The sequence below is a fragment of the Heloderma suspectum genome, chromosome 3 (assembly GCF_057233095.1).
Source record: "Heloderma suspectum isolate Gila_16-S chromosome 3, 16-S_ref, whole genome shotgun sequence".
Taxonomy (NCBI): domain Eukaryota; kingdom Metazoa; phylum Chordata; class Lepidosauria; order Squamata; family Helodermatidae; genus Heloderma; species Heloderma suspectum.
The window spans coordinates 199,541,382-199,562,193 of NC_139460.1; the positions used below are offsets into that span (position 1 = coordinate 199,541,382).

General features: G+C 44.0%; 1 protein-coding gene across 1 annotated transcript in view; it reads left to right on the forward strand.

Annotated features, from left to right (window-relative positions):
- NRG3 (neuregulin 3) overlaps positions 1–20,812 on the forward strand; it is a 1,009,392-nt gene that overhangs the window by 843,845 nt on the left and 144,735 nt on the right. Inside the window, exon 4 of the mRNA XM_084841865.1 lies at positions 2,251–2,277. Within this exon, the coding sequence (XP_084697991.1) occupies positions 2,251–2,277 (27 nt within the window). The remainder of the gene's footprint in view (positions 1–2,250; positions 2,278–20,812) is intronic.

Here is a 20,812-nt window from a genome sequence, read left to right on the forward strand (position 1 = left end):
TGCTACTGGAAGTCCTATCAAGGTTGATTCAAGTGTGTGAAGGTGGAACAGAACAGCCCAACTTTTCATCCCATGTTTGACTTTCCACACTGGCGTGTTGACCTCAGTCGTATAGTAAACTTCATGTCCTGCATTTTAACTGTGTTTAAATGTTCCACTTTTTCTAGTCATCAGAACAACTTAGGGTATGCATGGGAGATAAATTTGGTTCATATTTTAATGCAAACCTATCTAATTTTGTACTTTTGAATCAATACGTGAACTGGAACTCAGTTATCCTTCAAAATTTGCATTTCTACAAATTTTGCAATGGAGCTCACCAATCAAACAATCTGTACTAAAATGTGTATATTAAGTAAAACTGCACACAAATATCTGTATATTAGTGAAAATCACATTCAAAATTACATTAGGGAAATTGCTTGCAAAGAAATGGGTATATTATGCACAAATACATAGAAAAATTCATGTATTAGGAAAAATGTGAACAAAAACGTATATGAATTTTCATGGAAACTTTAAAAAAAATCTCAGTGTTTCAAATGAATCAAATGTAAGACTGGAAACATTCTCAGAGTTCAAGAACTGAACTTAAAATTGGAAAAATCAGAAAGTGAGAGGAACCAACACTAACAGATTTGTCCACCCCTAGGGGTACACTGAATGTTAGCTGAGTGTTATACATGGGGAATGTCAGCATTCTAAGTGATGTGGAAGTAGCTTAGCTACCTTGAGGTGACATTTCATGCCCTTGTTTTGAGTTTTGACACATGTGGATAAACAAATGGGTAGTATCCTATTGTATGCTCGTGGGACCACTGGTTGCACAACAGGGCTTTTTTGGTTCTAAAATTAACCCAGAATGGGCAAAAATGCTTCTTTCTGGAACAGGGCAGGTCAGCGGAGGTTGCAGAAAGGTGCTCCGTTGAGCTACCCAATCCAGAAATGACAATTTTCACTTGTTTCTGGGGTTATTTTTAGGCACACAAAAGCCCCGTTGCACAAGTGGTAGAGTCCACAAGTGCACCAGAACCAGTGGAGGTGGAGCAGCTCCATTGGATACGGTCAAATGTCCCTGTTTCAGATTTTTCTACTAATCATGGTGCATTAGGGTGCTTTTCACCCCCTGGGTAGTGCTGAAGTACCTTAACCATTATTGGATACACTTCAGAGTCTCCATTTCCTATAAGAGATGTTCAAGTGTCCCATTTTCATATTTATTTATTCATCATAGTGCCCTATTACACATTTTCATCTTTTTTGGTGGTGTGGAAGCACTTTGACAATTTTGGGATACATTTCATGTTGATTTTTTCATAATTTTCCAATAATCAGTGTCCTTTGGTTATGCATGCTCCAAATTTCTCATGTGGAGTTGGATCCAAACTTAGTTATGCTTAGAGTGGACCCACTAAAATTAATGGGATAACTTTCAGTTTCATTGATTTCAACAGGCCTACTCTCAGTATGACTAGTCTGGATCCAACCCACAGTGTAGAAGTACTATAATAATCTTGGGCAAGGATGTACAACTTGTGACTCTGGGGCCACATGTGGCCCTTGGCCACTCCCTCTGCCACCCCCAAAGCTGGCAGGACCCCACTGACCTCCCCACTGCAGGGAGAAAAGACTGCTATTTTCTGGCTTCTGAAATTTCTGTTTGCCTGCTGCTAGTAGCAGTGGAGAAACAGCAATATTGGTGGTGAATGCTGTGGGGAAGGGAGAGGCTTTCATTTCCCCACCCCTTCCAAGCGATCTCTAGATCTCAGTGAGCAGAGAGGGAAATTTAAAGCTCCCCATCCCTGCACAGTGAGATATGTGTGTGTGCATAGGGGGGTGAGGGTTGCAGGAAGAGTGTGTGTGACTAGTTTTGTGCATGTGTGGCCCCCGGGCCTTAGCCTACACCAGATGTGGCCCTTAGGACCAAATGGTTGTGCACCCCTGACCCTGGAGTATACTTTAAGTCCTCTACTTTGAGAGTGGTTTACAAATGCCCAGTGTTCAGATTTTTCTAGTATGTGGGTGCTTTTGGACTATGCACACCATGTTTTAGCATTCTACGTCATGTGGAAGTGATACCGTCATGAGTAAATGGGTAAGGTTTTAGCATCTTTATATAATAATAATACCTGAGTAAATGGGTGAGATTTTAGCATCTAATAATAATAATAATAATAATTTTATTTTATTGCTCTTTACTAATGTTTTTCTTCTCTTTTGTCTTTCACTTACATGCTTTCCTTGGTATAGCTCACCATTTAGGAATTGAGTTCATGGGTAAGTTTTCACTGTTCTTTTTCATTTGATGTTGTTGATATGAACATTCTCCAAAGTCTATTGTGTTATACTCTGTAAAAGAATTTCGGGCTCTGCAGAGGATTCCAAGCATGACCATGAATTGTCATGATGAGATATAAAACAGCTTTATACCTAGAATTTCAACACAAAAAGGCTTTTTAAAAAAGTAGCTATCATTCTGTAGATAGTAGGCATCTCAGACTCAAACTGGGGAGCAGTTCCTTAAGTTTTTCCCTCCTGTCATGTTTCAATTCGAATTGCTCTCTTTGAGCTGCTTTCTTATCTCTGAGGTAAAGACAGAGGAATGATAGGGGGAGCCCACACAAGTGAAAAACAACTTGGGGTCAACCATTTTGAGCTGAGAAAGAACTGCAGCATTAAATACTCCTTCTTTGCATGTCCTTCTTCTACCCTGATACAGCCAGGCTGTTAGATGGGGGGAAATACATGTGGAGGGGATAGGTGGGATCCCTTAACATGTATTTTGAAATTTACAGTAGAAAGTCCTTTTGAAGATAAATGAAAGCAGTAGTATAAAATAAAGCCTTTTATTTTACAATAAAAAGAGAGACTGAAACTCAGCATGCCCTATGAGGTCATAGCCTCTGGTGCAGTTCTGATATTTTAGGCCACTGGTCAGCAGTAAATTTTTAATAGAAGCCATGGTTTGAAGGGAGAGTGATACTCATTCTACAGTGCCCTATAAAGAGATAGATGCATTCTTGAAAGTGTGTCCATCATTTTAAGGGATGACAGTTTATCCTCATGGAGGAAGTGGAAAGAAAAGAAGTTGAAAGCCATTTCTTCAATGAAGTTACATTACTGAAAGCAACTGAAGGTTTTTTTTTTTTTCCTGGAACAGTGTATATAGTGAAGCGACAAAGTATAGCACTGATGATATTTGGGGAGGGCTCATCAAAATGCAAATCCCAGCCCCCTCTGAAAAAGGCATGCCCTGTTTTAAGTTGATCCATGACTCCTTTGAGCCTAAGGCCAACTTGATATGGGATCTGGCCACCACCCTTGCCACTACAAGCCCTCCCCTGTTGCTCTCCCTTGTGCCAGCAATCAACCCCCTTACCTTTGCAAAAGGGGAGCAACAGCAGTCAAAAGTGAGCACAGTTCACGAATAGGTACCTTCCTGGGAGCCATTTCTCTTCCTATGCAGTTACCAGGTGGTGGTTGAACAGGGGAACAGATAGGGAGGGCAGACTTAGCAAAACAGAACAAAAAAAGGGGTGTGTGTTTGTTTTTTAACTCTTCTTTCAAATTCTTAAAAAGTCAAAGTAGCTTTTTAAGTGAGCTGGTGGGGTTTGTGGGGGTTTGCATACATAACTACTAAGAATAACTCGAAACCCAGAAACAAACAAAGTAATGAAGGAAAAGTCTCCCTTGGTTTATACAACAGAAGAGAAGAGATACAAAGGGTTACACGTGACTTCTCCAGCAGATGCTGCTCTAGGCACAAGATGGGGTTAAAAAAACAATTGACACCAAGACCGCAAAATGTATTTCTAGCCCTTGGCATTGCTCATAATACCAAGAAGAGCGCGTAGTTCTTGCATTGTGCAGAAGGAGAAATTCCAAACAGCCATAAAATGCCTAAGGATCATTCGAATCCTAAAACAAACCCTGAGTGTGGAATATGGATGTTTAGGCAAGCAATACAGCAGTCCAAAGAGGCAGTAACTGAATGCCATACTAGGCTAAGGAATTTGGCAATGAACTGTGCATTGGAAAGACAGATCAATGAAATCACAGATCATACAGCAGGACTGTTCGAGTCCTCTGAGAAAGTCAGGACTCCATGATTTTGATACCGCACTGACAGAACTGCTATATCTTGCATGCTCCATGTCAGTAGTGGAAATACAAATGGCTAGCAATGAAAAGCCTGACCAGTATGTAGAAGAAAAAAAATGGAAGGTGCAGGCTCAAAGAGAGACATGCAGTACAAATATTTACTTGGAAGCATGTTCCAGTGACCTGGTTCTCATCTCATGACAACCCACAGTGTGCTGTCACCCTTGTTTGCTTCAGGGTGCCTTGTTGTGTTGTCCGAACCTGGCACGATGGCCGAAGTGTGAGTTGTTAACCATGCCCAAGCCACCCTGAGAACCCATGGCTTGCCGTTGGGTTGTTCAGTTTGACTTGTTTTCAGGGTGGCTTGTCATGACATCCAAATCCAGCAGTGTGGATTCTGCATGGCTTGTTCGAAAGCGCTATAGAGATGCTTGGCAAGAGTAGTGGAAAAACCCAGCTACTCCATGCAGTGCCCTCCGCCCCTCCTCCTCCAGTTCAGCGCTTCATTTGTCAGCATCTGGCTTTATCCCCCTGTGAGCTGAGTCAGCACAGCTTTCTGTGTGTGTGTGGTTGACCTACCTCTGGGTAACTGTGCCTGTCCCCAATTTGGGACAATGTTGATTTTGGGGGGGTAGTTTTCCCTCTTCCTGTTTTCATGCCCCAATCCGCCCCCCGTGAGGTGGGTTAAAAAGAGAGAAAAAATGAGACTTTTTAAAAATCCTCCCAGTGCACGTGGGGAATTTGGCATGAAAACAGGAGGGGGGAACTTAAATCTCCCCTCCTGAGTCACTATAGTCCCGAATTGGTAAGACAATTACAAAAATATGCACAGCTGTACTAGAAAGATGAATGTTGCTCATCCCCAGGTGTGAGGAGAAGCCAGCGAGAGTGGGTTGGGTTTTTTTTTAAGAGTTAAAGAAAGAAAATAAATAAACAAACAAACAAACAAACAAATGCCCTCAGCCACCTCATACCAAAAGGAAGGTAAGCTCTCCACTCTGAAGATGCTTTGCAGGGCAAAAAAGTGGGGGTGGGGGGAGAGAAAATCTCGTCACAGCAGGACTATGGAGGGGTTGTGCTGCAAAGGCCCCTGGGACATGTGCTGTGAGTGGAAGGGAGGAAGAGGGGGAAACAAACCATGGCAAGCTGGCAAGCGCCTGATCATCTGTTGGCAGCAGCTTAGTTGTGGCTTAGCAAGCAACCAACCAGCTATGGCTTGTTTTCAGCATGGCTTCTTGTGATGTGCGAACCAGCCCACTGTGGTCAATGAGGTGAATTCCCAGCTAATGGTGCATAGGGTTGCTTGCCTAAAACGTATCTAGAATCAATGTTGATTCAGTAAGGACAGGATGCTCCTGCTGCTTCTTCCATGGCACCTATCTCCATACAATGCATTCCCTGCAAAAGGACAAATCCGCAATTCTGTGGAGGAAAGAAAATTATGTTAAAGCCGGCAGAATGAAGCAAAAGCTGCAAAGCACACAAACAAAGCCAAACCCCCAGGTAAATTAAATAGGCCAAGAGCTGGTTCATGAAGAAGATTATGTTTCTGAAACATAAACAAACACGGAAGAATGCTCCAAAAAGGGACAGACAGCAAAACAAGCATTTACGTGGGAAGCACTGAAATATAATAGCACATTGATACAGGAGCAACAAGGGATGTCGGAGGAATCTGCAGTGGAATGAAAAGAGTTCAGATTTTGATGAGTCTGACCCAGAGATTCTGCAGCAGACTGAATTTTTGAGTTACACAGATTCTGCAGACTTGTGGACCATTGATTTATTTATTTATTTAGGTTTCTGGAATTGTGCACAAATTTCGTCATAGAAAAACATCTGTAATTTTTTTTAAAAAATCAGCCAAAAATGTACATTTCCTCCATAGGCTAAAGCATGAAAATGCTCATTTGGGTTGGGGGGGGGGAGGGATTTGCACAGTTTGGCAAGCTTGAATTTGCACAGCTGTGAATTTGCACAAATGTGGGAAATCGGGAAAAATCTGATTCCACCAATGAACAGATGGTGGAAAGAAAGGCACCTTACGAAATCATACGTACGAGTCCAAGGAGAAAATACAAGTTAAAGGTGCATTTATTACTGTGGCAAAATGTAACAATAAAGACTACTGGAACTTTCCATGTAGCTGAAGGAAATTCTCACCATTATGAAACAGCCATTGATCTGTGGAACATTACAAAGGTCAGCAGATAAGTGAACAACGTTGCAAAAGAGCTAGGTAAAGAATATGAAGAAAGATTTCAAGGAACTGGGAAGTCAAATATGTAAAAATTAAAATGCAAATTAATGATAATAGGAAGCCAGTTATATGGCCACTTAGGTGCATGCAGTTCCATATTATGGGAGTGGGATGTGGAAATGAAGCCACAAAGTTTACAAGCACTGGACATCATAGAACCGGTTAAGACAACAACACCGTGGGTGCTCTAAACTTTAGCACAATACTATACATGTCTATTTGGAAATAATTTACTTTGACTTCAAATCCAGTTAAGGTCTGAAAGAACTATCACACCAAGAATAGATGGCATAGTTGGTGGGAGGAAATGGAACAGGATATATAGATGTTTCTGTGTGACTGCACAGTACAACTGGTCATTCTCCAGCATCTATAATTTATTTAACAGAAACATTTGCACCCCGTAACCAGAATGCTGACTTCCAGCTCAGGATAATTTTGACTTCAAACAGATGACAAGATGAAACTAAAAATGAAACTGTACGCAGATAGAAAACACAATGCCAAGCAATCTGTGGTAAAATAAGGAGACTGAATCTTAGCGAAGCAAAAGAGATAAGAAAGATTATCTACTTCCATCAGTGCAAATCTAATGTAGTATCATTAAGTATCCATAATCACAGGAGGGGGGGAGAGAGAGAGAGAGAGAGAGGAGTCCATGCAATCACCAGAATTCCATCTCATTTCAAGGGAGTCAAGGAGACATTTGCTAAGTAGGAAGAGGTTAATAATATACAACCATTCAACATACAAGGTGATGAAGTACATCACACAGTGGGCAGAGATACTATTAGCACAAATAGCAAAAACCTGCAAAACCTATGTTTTACACTCAGTAGCTGTTGAATGTATGTTATATAGAAGATTTGGTTAGATGGAGAGTGGTATAGTGTCCTACAGAGAAATATGTGTTTGCTTATTTATTTAGTTAATACATTTATATCCTACCTTTTATGGAACTGAAGGAGGTGTATATGGGGTTCCTATGTGGTCTTCCATCCAGGCACTGAGCAGACTCAGGCTTGCTTAGCTTCGGCACAGTGGATACATCATGTGCCCTCAGACCATGCCCTTAGAACATGCCTAACATGGTTCTGGCTATAGACTGATTTTTTCCATCCCTAGTTTCCCCATCTCAAAAAGGATCTCATAGGATGGGAAAACATACAGGAAGGGACTCCTCAACTGTTCAAAAGAGTTGCAGCACCTTCCTTTTGAGAAAAAAGCTAAAAGCTTTTGAAGTTTTGAGGCTTTATAGTTTAGGGGGGAAAGCAATTGGGAGGGAACGTAACAGAAGTCTGTAACATAATAAATGGTAGGGAGAGAATGGACAGAGGTTTTAATAAATCTCTCTTTTTCTCATAGTACTACAACTCTAAGTCAGACAGTGAAGCTCATTGGTAGCAGATTCAAGACAGACAAATGAAACTACTTCTCAACTATGGAATTCACTGGCACAATAAGTTATAGCTAGTAGCTTAAATGGGTTTTTAAGCATTAGACACAACGGTGAGTCTAATAAATGGATCCACATTGTTCAGGAGGAGAACATTTCTGAATCTGGGGTCCTAGCAACTGGAGAGGCCTTAATGCCCTGCCCATGAACTTCTCATGGTGTGTGGGTGGCCATGGAAATAGAATATTGGACAAAATTGGCCTTGATGTGAATCTAGCAAGGCAATTCATCATCATGAATGAATTGAGGTCATTCATAAAGGCCATTCATCATAGAGCCAGCTACTGTATGTCAGTCCTGGTGTAGGCGTCTGATATTACATATGATCTGATATTACATATGATATTACAATGGGATTGCAGTTGAGTTTCAGTGGGAGGTGGGGATAGATCTGCCCACTTGCATCACAGAAGAGCCTGCTGTATCTGTGTAGGAGGAACTTGCTGACTGCCTGTGTCAGTGTATCTTCAGCAGAAGTGTTCAGAGTTACAAGGCTTCCTCATAGCTTAGGTGTTTAACCTGTATGAGACCCATCAGCCAGTGGGAGGACTGTATTCTGTAGATCCGAACCTCACATGTCAGCAAGTGCCTATCAGATCATATAACATGTTCCTTGAGCAACCTCAGGCTAATGCCTCCCTGGTGAGGGGGAAAAAACCAAGGTCGTCACTTCTGTTAGATAGTTTGCCTTTTGAGAGTGCTTGAAATGTACAAGGTACCAAGTCAGCTAAAATTCCCCAGGAAAAACATCACAAGTGAAACATGTCACTTATCATCATCACCACCACCACCATCATCATCATTGCTATTTTAGCAGAAGGTCTCCCACCACCACCTCAGTTTGTTTACAACTATGCTAATGGTGACATGAAATAAGGCATTGTTTTGACATGAGGGAACCTTATAAAAATCAGAGCAAACAGCTGTTAACACACTGCGTGGGAAGGTTGCTTATTCGGAAGGGTTTGGATGCTGGTTTTTGTGATGTCTTTGTTTTCTTCAGATATGTCTGAGCATTTTCGAGGTGCAGCAACAGTGCAGTTCTATGTCTACTCAGAAGGAAGCCCCATTGAGTTCATTGGGACTTACTCCCAGGAAAGTGTACATAGGATTGGAGCTTCAATTTCCCATGGGGGTGGGGGGTGGGGAGTCTGTACCACTTTTAAGTAGACATTTATGTAGCCAGTGGTAGTGGTTACACAACAGTACATGAGGATATGTTTATAATTCCCCTTTAAAACTCTTCAGTACATTGATTTTCAAACTGTATCTCAAGGAGCTCCAAGATGCCTTGGAAAAATATCAGGGAGTCCCCATTGGGAACATCTGTAATAGTGGATATATTTCCTTGGAAAAACAACTTGCACCACAGTCTTCCCTTGCAGGCAAGCTGTTTTTCCATGGGTAGGGTATACTCTAGAGGAGAGATGTGGAACTTTTTTCTTTCAAGGTCCACATGTCCTCAGGGGAGAGAGCTAAAATCCAAAGAATGGCAATTTGACCGCATGTTTTAAAGTTGAATATGGACAGTAGGGTAATATTAAAACTTGGGATAGGGATGAGAAAGCTCTTTCAAAACTTGAATCCACACATTTCTTCTCCGAAACATATATTATTAATCCAATTTCATTGACTTTTTTTACTCTCTTTTTAATTGACTCTGCTCTGTGACCACCCTTTTCCAACAATGGCAGGGTGGGACACTCCACTGACAATGTCAGTGTAACGGAACATCTTCCTACGTCTGTGACCATAAGCCATAAACAATTTCAAGGACTAAAAGCATGAAACCAAACATGTGAGTCTCTAAACTAAATGTTGCTGTAGCATGCAGATAGCGCTTTAACAGATGTGCCCGCTGAAGAAACTGGTATCTGGCACTTTTACTATGCCAAGATTACCGAAATAGGGCGAACTTGCATAGGTCTTCTTTCAGGCGGATTTGGATCTTATTCAGGAATAATTCAGTGGAATTCCTTCACTATGTAAAACAACTGCATTTTCAAATGGGTTCTAGTAAAATGGGAGATGACTGTTGTATAAGTTGTGTAATCAGTACAAAGAAGGAAATGTCAGGAGTCTAGCCGTCTATATTATACTGCATTTGAGCTAATGGATCTTCTAATACTGATTGTCCGAGATGGTGTGATGGCCTGGAGCATTCCAACTACACAGAGAACAGAGCTGTCACTGACAAAGGGCACTAAAAGAATCTCACTTTTGTGAGAATTGATAGTTGTCAGTTTGAGGGAGACTAAAATCTCATACAGACCTTATGGAAAGAGGAGCTCTGTGGGTCAGCCTTAGATTGTATGAATATTCATATTTTTAAAAGCCCCTTTGGCACTACTGTTTCACCAGCTATTGCACCTTCCTCCTCCCTAATCTTCTTCATCTCATGAGTGGGATCCGTGAACAGAATGATGTCACAACATTATGTAGCCAAGCAAATTTGGTTAGGCCAGGTGATGAAATGAAAGAGAGCCTGTGAGGGCAATTGTGAAAGTGAGAGCTGTTGAGAGTGAGGGAATGTAAATGCTTTTGACAAGGAGTGTAAAAAAAAAAAACCTGCTAAAAGGGGCAGGGAGTTAATGCAGCTGATGTTCATGAAAAACTGTGTGTTTGGGGTCAGCTCTCTAACACAAGCAGCAGTATTTAGGAGGAAGCTTGCAGTTCTTCAAAAGAATTGGGAAGCAATGTCAACACACTGTTAATATTTCTGGTTTTCTGTAATAAGGTTATTATCTCCCTTTCTTGTGTATCTCTAAGTAAAGTGCTGGTGAAGCTTGTATGGGGAAAAAAGAAAGAGAAAATCAAAAAGACGTTTCTGTTGCATTGCAGGTGGGGTGGGCCTGAAAATTGTAGGTGCGTTTTGTTATCTTTAGGCTTCTTCTTTTGAGTTCTGTGTGCTGACCCTCTCCAATTCCAAGAGTGCTGATGAATGCAAATGAACGTGACCATAGCAATATTGAGAATAAGACTCTGAAAGTGCATGTTGTGCTTAGCTAAGTCTCTTGTGAGCTTGAATTATATCCTCAAGGGTGGCAGTCAAAACTTTGATTTTGCCAAGCCCGACGAGGTCACTTCTGCTTGACGGTGAGATCAGCAAACCTTTCACAACAAAAAAGGAAGCTTGTTTCTGCGCAGCATGTGAAATATATTTGCCTGTCCTGTTCTTTCCTGCCCACCTTGCTCTCTGGAGTGATCAGTCTGTGACAATACCAAGGGTTCGATGCTAGACTTAGTTATGAGCTGGAAGATTGCAATTCTACTGCCTAGTTTTTCTGTAAGCAATTAACATTTCAGTATTAGTGGCATAAGTATGGCTGATGGCAGAAGGCAACAAATGACCATTTTCATTATGTTGTTGTTGTTCAGTTGTTAAGTCGTGTCTGACTCTTCGTGACCCCATGGACCATAGCACGCCAGGCCTTCCTGCCCTGCGCTCTCTCCTGGAGTGTGCTGAAGTTCATATTCATTGCATCGGTGATGCTATCTAGCCATCTCATCCTCTGCCGTCCCCTTCTCCTTTTGCCTTCAGTCTTTCCCAGCATCAGGGTCTTTTCCAGAGAGTTTTCTCAACAGGCACAGAACTGGGATCAGAGAAGAAGCATTCAGTCAGGCACTGGACTTGCAGTACACATGACACCTCCCAAGGAACCAAGAAGTTGCTCTGATACATCCCAGAAAACGAAAGAGCTCTTGTATCCATGCCTGTCCTACTACTAGAAGCTGGACCTTCTCAGGACTGGAGATATTAAAGGGGTAGCCCCCACACTTGAAGACCTCTATTCCATTGCCAGCCTATGGTTTTCATATGTGTTCAATGGAATCTGTGGTAAGAAGAATTGGGTGATCACAAGGCTTTTGAAAGAGGATCTAGTAGTTTATGTGGCATTCTGGAAGCCTAGATCCTCAGTCCTGTATGGGTATCTGTCTTAGGTCCATACTCGAACTAGGGATGGACAGGTTGCCCCCCTGTCTGGGTTCTCCAGGTGCCAGCCCAGCCCTTGCCCCTGCTCATGTGCTCCCGGAACTGCACCCATGCCCGCTCACTGAGCCACTTAGCTAAGCCCCACCCTCCTCCACCGCGATCGCCATATTTTGAAAAAACATGGCTATCGCAAAACTGCACACATAGACTTATACACAAGATGATGTTGTGAATCTTTCATATATGGGCAATTCACAGTGCCATTTTGCGTATAAGTCTATGTGCAAAAAATGCACACATAGACTTATACACAAAATGGTGCCATGAATTACCCATATACACAAGATTCACAGCACCATTTTGTGTATAAGCCTATGTGTGCAGTTTTGTGAAAACATGGTGATCATGGCGGAGGAGGGCGGGGCCCAGGTAAGTGTGGGTGGCTTGGCAAGTGGGGAGGGATCGAGCAGGGGCTCGGCGGGAGTGGCTCACAGGCAGTCCACTGGACTCCTGGACCGAGACAGGTGCCCATGCCATCCCTAACTCAGACCCTTCTCAGCCTGACTGCATGACTGCTAGGGGTGGACGAAAGTCCCTTACCTGTCGTCGAAGGCCGTTCGCGGTGGGGGGAGGCGCTTCGCTGCTCCCCCCGTGAAATTCCGGCCGGGGGAGGGAAGCTTCCCGCCTCGGCCCGGCCGAAATTCAGGCCGGGGGGGAGGCTTCCCGCCTCGCCCGGCCGCGAACGCGAAAGTTAAAAAAAAAAACAAAGCCCCCTGATAGGCAACGTGACGATTCACGTAGCCTATCACGGCTAGATTTGCAAAGTCAGCCGTGATAGGCTACGTAAATCGTCACGTAGCCTATTACGGGTGACTTTAAAAAAAAAAGCGCGTACGCGAATGGCGGCCCCCATAGGGAGCCGCCATTCGCGTTCCTTATTTAGTCGCTGTAGTCTACATAAATGTTTACGTAGACTACAGCGACCAAATAAGGAATGGGAATGGCGGCTCCCTATGGGGGCCGCCATTATCTGTACACACTTTTTTTTTTAAAGTCACCCGTGATAGGCTACGTGACGATTGACGTAGCCTATCACGGCTGACTTTGCAAATCTAGCCGTGATAGGCTACGTTAATCGTCACGTAGCCTATCAGGGGGTGTTTTTTTTTCTTTTATTGCAATGGCGGCGGTGGCAGCTGGTCGAAAGACTGGCTGCCACTCCCGCCCCGCTCGAACACCCGCCGAACCGCCAGCCGGACCCGCCGCCGGGAGGGACATTCGGCGAAGGTAAGTCCTGTCCTGGGGGGGGGTGCGGGGGGCGGGGGGGGTTCGGAGGATTTCTCCCCGAAACTTGTTTGGGGGGCCGAACACGTTGGCGCTCGGCCCCCCGAAGTTTTGGGGAGAAATTCTCCGCCAACCCTAATGACTGCACACTCGGCTCTTTGGTGCTTTTTCTTCCGAGACAACATCATGGTGACTGCTGCTCAACGCTTGAGTGATGACATGGCTCTTGAAAATTGCGAGGGAAACCATATGATATCAGCACAAAATTACATTTGTACTTAGTAATTGTGGTTCCTGTAATTCACTATTTGACCTGTATGACTAATTTCACATCATTTCTTGCTTGATACCTTATAGGTAGGAATGTATGAGAATTTTGTTTCTCCTTGCAAAGCATGGGAACCTTGAATGTGTTCTCTGAAAATGTTCACAAATTCTTCAATATACATTCACAATTTTGCCACAAAAACGGTATATGGGAGGAATTTGGACAATTTTGGAAATTTGCACAAGTTTGGATTTTTTGCGCAATTTACCTGTTTGTCCGAAATGAACACCAATTGCAAATCCAAGTGCAAATTGAGGAGAGGCAAGCATCAAGCTGATCTTTGGATATTCTTGGTGAACTCAAACCTTGATTGTTCGCCCATCCCTACTTATAGGCCAGGGGTACAGAACCATTTTGTGATGGGGGCTAAACTGCCCCCCCAGCTGGCCCTCCACAGGATCAATGGCATCAGTGGGCATGGCCACACCCACTGTCATTGCCCAAACACACACACACACACATTTTGTCTTTTTCTGTGCTGGGAGGCACTATAACCCGTATATAGGCCACATAGTGTCAGATGTAGGGATGACGGGGGTGTCTGATTGGGTCTGGGAGTCCAGTAGACTCCCCCGCACCCTCAAACCATGGTTGCCAAGCCCCTGGCCACACTCGACCCCCTCCGCACGCTGACTGAGCCGCCTGCACTCACCCAGGACCCATCTATGAGCACCATTTTGTGGAAGAAAATGGCAATTGCAAATATGTGCACATCTAGTGTTATGCAAAATTATGCCATGAATAGCCCATATACCCAAGGCTACAGGATCCTAGACTGCTACTGTGATAAAGCACTAATATGCATGTATGTAATGGCAAAGTAAAGAGTAGAAGGAAAGATTCGTGCAGCAGAGGTGGCTCAGCGAGTGGGGTCTGGATGAGCGAGCAGGGGGAAGTCCATCGGACTCCAGCCCCTTCCTGGATGCCTGTGCCATCCCTACATTTATTTCGACATGTGCTTTCAGTGGTAGCTGTCTTAGAATACGTCCACATATTCTTTAAGGGCACAATCCCATGCTGGCTGTGGAATGCTGGGAATTGTAGGACTTTTTATGTCTAAACATTCATAGGCTTGTACCCTTAAACCATTAAGTAGTATGGGGGTGGGCAACATGCAGCTCACAGACCACATGCAAACCACCAAGGCCATTTTGCGGTCCTCCAGTCAAAGCTTCACTGCTGAAGATCAGTGCTGTGCTACCAAATGTCTCCACTGCCATGCTGCATTTAGCCCCCCCCTCCAAAGTTGCCCACCTCTGAAGTAGTATGACCACCAGTGGACTTGTCCCGATCACTTTATTTATTTATTTATTTATTTATTTATTTATTACGTTTATAACCTGCCTTTTTTTCCTCCGTAAGGAATTCATGGCGGCATACATAATCCTCCTCCTCCTCCTCCTCCATTTTATCCTCACAACAGCAACCTTGTGAGGTCAGTTGGGCTGAGAGTCTGTGACTGGCCCAAAGTGACCCACTGAGCTTCCATGGCTGAGTGGGGACTAGAACCCAGATCTTCTGACTCCCAGTCCAAACCTCTAGCCACTACACTGCACTGGCTCTCATAATGTTGGTTCTTCCAGAAGCAATTCCTTCGCAGTCAAGATTTTGTTTAACTTATGGTGGAATAGTCCTATGCATGTGGTCAGAAGAGAAGTAGAGAAGATATACTGGTGTAATCTGAGGATGTCACACAGTTGCTACAAGGAAAGGTAAGTACATGTCCAGGCTTTCTATACACATTTTAATCAGCTCTAGTTTAAGTGTATTAATTTTTATTCTCTTGTCTTATGAATCAAGGCTTTTTCCCCCCTTTTTGCTACAAGAATCAAGAAGATGATAGGATTTTTGTTATATCCACACAGCCAGGACTGATTCTGCACCATCATCATATCTCATCTGCTAGAAAGCAATCTCATCCAGTATGGGTAGCTGGACAATAAGCATCTCACTATCACAAAATGGTAAGTACTAGAATAATAGCTCTTTATTGACTTTAAAATCTTGTATCACACTTTTCAGTTGCAGCACTAATTTACCCCTAACTGCAGGGGGGGGGGCACTTTGTCCCCATAGAATCATTCCCCTAATGGAAGTCTGACATGGCCATAGGACTATTTAAAACAGCACACAAAGGAGCATGTGAGACAAGGGAAGTTTACAGGGGTGGCGGGGAGCCTGATTTATTTAATGCCCCCAATTCTGGCTTCCAATGCAGCCTTCTGCCAAGTGATGCTGAGGAAGGGCATCTCCTGTAGGCAATGTCAAAGGTAGAGCTGAGGCGAAGTTCTCATAGGAGAACTTTCTGCTTACCTTTGGGGCATGGCGGGGGTGGGGGGCTCCAAAAGCCCCTTGCAGGTTTCAGGGATATGTGTGAAATTAATTGTTTCTTTCAGGGTGGGGCTTATTGGGGTGGTGGTGGTTTTTTCTTTTCATTTTCCCCTTTATAAATTGTTCTTTCACCACTAAAAGAGGTGGTGGAGCTCCTCTCAGTAGCCACCTTCTGACAACTGCTATTCCTAGGGATGGATGGACTCACCTGTGCCTACTGAGTGCGGGTGCTCACCAAGTTGCCACTGCTGCCCGCCCCTGCTCACTGGGCCACGTGAGCCGTGGAGGGCTCAGAGAACAGCTCCCACATCCATCCACTCTTTCTGTGAGCTGCCATTTTTATGCAAAATGGGGGCTCTGTAATTTCTGTGTGTTTACTGTTGTGCACAGTGGCAGCCATATGGGGCCATTTCCTCATCATTAGAGGCATAAAGGGCCCTACATGTCTAATGATGTGGAGTACCCTGCAGCTCGGTGAGCAGGGGCTAGGCGCAGGCAAGTCACCGGATTCCCAAACCCAGTCAGGCCCTATCAACATCCCTAGCCATTCCCCACCCCACCCTGTGCCTCTCTTGCAATGGAGCTATGAGAAGAGCACCCCCGACTGCTGCTTATGGTGGCAGCAAAACAACAAAGATGAAGATGCCATTACTCAGCAGACCCTGCCTCCCAAATGTATAAATACCACCAGCGCCCCTAAAAAATGGCCACTGAAATGGAGCCCAAATTCAGCAACTCCACCTGGGGTGGTTAATTTAGAGGACTCATTTTCAGCTCAGAAATAGCAGAAGCTCCTTCTGTGTGGCTGGCTACAAATAGAGTAGATCCATAAGTAAATTACATCAGTTTGGAATATTTTCTTTTTAACTGGAAAAATAATTTAGAAAGTAATGACTGAAAATACACAGCCAACTGCTTAGGCTTTTAAAAAGTTTTTTTTTGTTTTTTCCCAGATGAAGCAGAACACAAGAAATGAAAGAGCATGGTGTGACTAATGCTGCTGCTGCCTTCTTCTAATATGTGTGTTACTTTTAAATAACCTTATTTTCCGTATATGTTTTATTCTTTAGTTTGAGGTACCTCTACAGCATCACTACCATGCAGAGGTGCATGGGAACCATCTAAAAACCACATTTGCACATTACAAACTGGCAGTTGTGGACAAGTGTTACAAATAAAGCAACAGGTTTTCCATGGATATCTAAAAGGTTATCCATGAAAAAAGGCGATTGTTTGCTGCTCAAGATATTGTATATTAAGCCTATTTCACAAAATGTGGAAGAACGCACAATAGGATGTTGTGCATTATGCCTCTAACATTGCACATACTAAGCTTTCCTGGCCCCAAACTGCACATATTTAAATATGCACATTTTTAAATGTCCTTTTTTCTATTAAAAAAGCAGCAAAATGGCAGGCGCTCGTTGGACGGGTCGTGGGTGAGTCCAGGAAGGCGCAAGGGGGTGCAAGTGAGGGCAGGTGCTCGGCAGGTGTGGTCCAGGGGTTGCGGGCGGGGGGGACAACGGACTCCCGGACCCAGTCGGGCATCCACAACATTCCTTGGAAACGTTAGGCTAGAGTTTACAATTGGGATGTGGGAAACCCAGGTTCCCTATTCAGCCACAAAGCCCATAGGGCAGCCCTGGGCAAGACATTATCTCTCTACCTAACTTACCACATAGTATTCTTGTGAGGATACAGTTAACCCCAATTATCTTGAGCTCTTAGGTGATTGTTGGGTATGAGTGTGACATTAATAAATATGTACAAGAATTAGTCAGTCACATCTGCCTTCCTTCCATCTCTCTTCCAGTTTGTCTTCTCTGCTCCCAAGACTGTGCTTATCCTTCATTTGTGCTTTCCTAGCCCTAATCCATTGGTAACTTGGACTAGTGTTAGTGCTGAGATGATGAATATTAGCTATGAAGTACCATAACTAGAAGTCATTGCTAAAGAACAAATTGACTCAGACTTACTGTAATGTTAGAGGAGCATTTTGAAGTTTTGTTCATTTGCAGTTTAGAATAGCTCCTCTTGTCACTGCAAATGATACAGCCGTTGAAAAACTGGGGTTGCAATGCGAGTTAAATTGCCTAGTTCATAAAATATGAATGACTCGAAAATGAATACACCAATGTTTAGTCAGTTAATCAGCTTTAGAGAAACAAAAGAACATTTTACTTAATATAAGATGTAGTTCCATGGGATATTAATGAAGTCATAACAATGGCATCATTGCCTATGCACATCGGACTTTTCTTTATCCATGACTTCCATTCTGCCAAGTTAGATTTAAAAGTACTGCTGGAATGATGGGGGCTTGCTTCATGCAATCCAACTTTAGGTATACCATTAAAATAATTTCCATTATTTATCACATTTGTATCCCACCGTCCCTCAGGACAATGTGCAAAGCTTTATGCCATTTATCTTCACAACAACTCCACAGTATTAAGCTGAGTGAGACTTGCCTGTGGTTGCCCCACAAATGTTATGACTGAGCAGGTAATGGCTCCCCAACTCCCCCTTCTTCCCAAGTCCAACCCTGCACCACCTGCACTACACAGCTCTCAGTGACTGACCAAACACAACACAAGCAGAGACTTTACAAAATATATACGAAGTAGGGAAAACAAAAATAATAATTTTTAAAAAGCATTTCAGAATGATAAAATTATTAGCATTCGATACCATTGACCATGGTATCCTTCTGGATTGCCTGATGGAGTTGGGGTTTGGGGGCACTGCCCTGCAGTGGTTCTACTCCTTTCTCTCAGGACAGTTCCAGATGGTATCACTCAGGGATAGTTGTTTCTCAAAAAAGGAACTATTATGTGGAGTCCCTCAGGGCTCCATTCTCTCACCTATGCTGTTTAATATCTACTTGAAAACGCTGGGAGAGATCATCAGGAGGTTTGGGGCTGAGTGTAATCAGTATGCTGATGACACCCAAATCTATTTCTCCTTAACATCTTTATTCAAGGAAGGTATGATTCCTCTGAATGACTGCCTGAAGTCGGTAATGGGTTGGATGAGGGAGAAGAAGCTGAAGTTGAATCTAGGCAAGACAAAGATGCTCATTGTAAAGGGTCCTAATTCAGGTATTGAGGTATATCAACCCAGATGGAGCTGCACTCCCCTGAAGGAGCAAGTTCATAGTTTGCAGGTGCATCTTGACCCAACCCTGCTCCTGGCACCCCAGGTGGAGGCAACGGTAAGAAGCACCTGTTATCAACTTTGGCTGATATGCCAACTACACCCATTCCTGGAATATGTGGACTTAGTTATGGTTGTGCGTAGGGATGTCAGAGAATTCCGCCATGGATCTCGGTCCCCGAAATCTGGGGCGGAATGGCCTGCCACTCCTACGCACAACCGTAACTAGGTCCCCATATTCCAGGAATGGGTGGATCCCCCCTGGGACGAGACTTACCTGGGGTGGATGTTCCGGGCGGCAGCGGTGGTGGTGGCGGCGGCAGCAGCGGCTGGTCTTCTGACCGGCCGCCGCCACCACCATTTGCAGCCTTGTTTTTTTTTGTTTTTTTTTACAGAGACGTGATAGGCTACGTTAAGACTTACGTAGCCTATCACATCCTGGAAAAAAAAAACGCGTATGCAAATGGCGGTGACTATGTAAATATTTACTAATATCTACTAAATAAATATTTACATAGACTATGACGTGCTATGGTCCATGGGGTCATGAAGAGTCGGACACGACTGAACGACTGAACAACAACATGATGGCAAAAATAAAGGGGAACGCCAATAGCATAGTGGGCGCTATTTGCATCCCTTTTTGATTTGCTGTTTTAGCCTACGTAAATATTTACGTAGGCTAATCAAAAGGGACGCAAATAGCGCCCACTACGCTATTGGCATTCCCCTTTATTTTCGCTGTCATAGTCTACGTAAATATTTACGTAGACTAAGATGGCGAAAAATAAGGAACGCAAATGGCGGCGGCCATAACCACTGCCATTTGCATATGTGTTTGTTTGTTTTTACCCAGAGCCCTCCGCGGCCAGAAATCCAGCTGCAGACGGCTCTGGCCTGTGCCTGGCTGGCTGCTCCGTGGAGCCACTATGGAGCACAGCTGGCCATCGAGGATTCCGGGGGGGAGGACTGGATCGCCTCCCCCCCATCGAGGATTCTGGGGGGAGAGATGGAACTCCTCTCCCCCCACCATGAACATAATCCGCGGAAAGGTAAGTGACTTTCATACATCCCTAGTTGTGCATGCACTGGTAACCTCTAGGCTTGATTTGTGTAATGTGCTGTACTTGGGGCTGCCTGTATATTTAGTTCAGAAACTTCAACTGGTACAAAATATGGCAGCCAGGTTGGACTCTGGGATGTCTCGTGGTGGCCATATTGCACTGATTTTAAAATCTTTACATTGGCTGCCAATTTGTTTCTGAGCAAAATATAAAATGCTGGTTCTTAGTTCTCACAGGCAACCCTGTTATAGCACTTCCTGTCAAGAAGTTCCAATGGCTATCTTGAGTGGGTGGGGCTAATCTAGGGCCTGAGAGTACTTACCTGTGAAGACTGCTCCATCCTGCATTTCTGTGGGTCACCACATGGAGCAGCTGCACATTGAAGTTAGTGGTTTTGTTGTCTGCAACAGTGAACATCTACTGCTGGGACAAAAACGTCTCTTGTCTATTTCAGGATCCTTCCCCTTCCTGGAACATCACCCTCCCACCCCCCAGTTTGAGAAACTGCTTTAGAAAAACAACAACAAAGAGTCTTGTGGCACTTCACAGTCTAACTAGGGGTGTACGAAACCACACTTACCTGGCTCTGCTGGGTTCCACTTGGGGGGGAGGCGCTCCATCCCTCCCCCCGGAATCCTGGCTGGCTGGGTCCGCTCCGCAGGGATTCCACGGAGCTGCTGGCCGGCTCCGCCAGCAGCTGGACATCCGGCCCCTGGCTAGCAGGGATGCAAATGGCAGTGGCCGTAGCCGCTGCCATTTGCGTCCCTGAATTCAGCCATGATAGGCTACGTAAAGACTTATGTAGCCTATCACGTCTGGGTTAAAAAAAAAAAACGCGTACGCAAATGGCGGCGGCTACGGCCGCCGCCATTTGTATTCGTTATTTTTGGCCATCTTA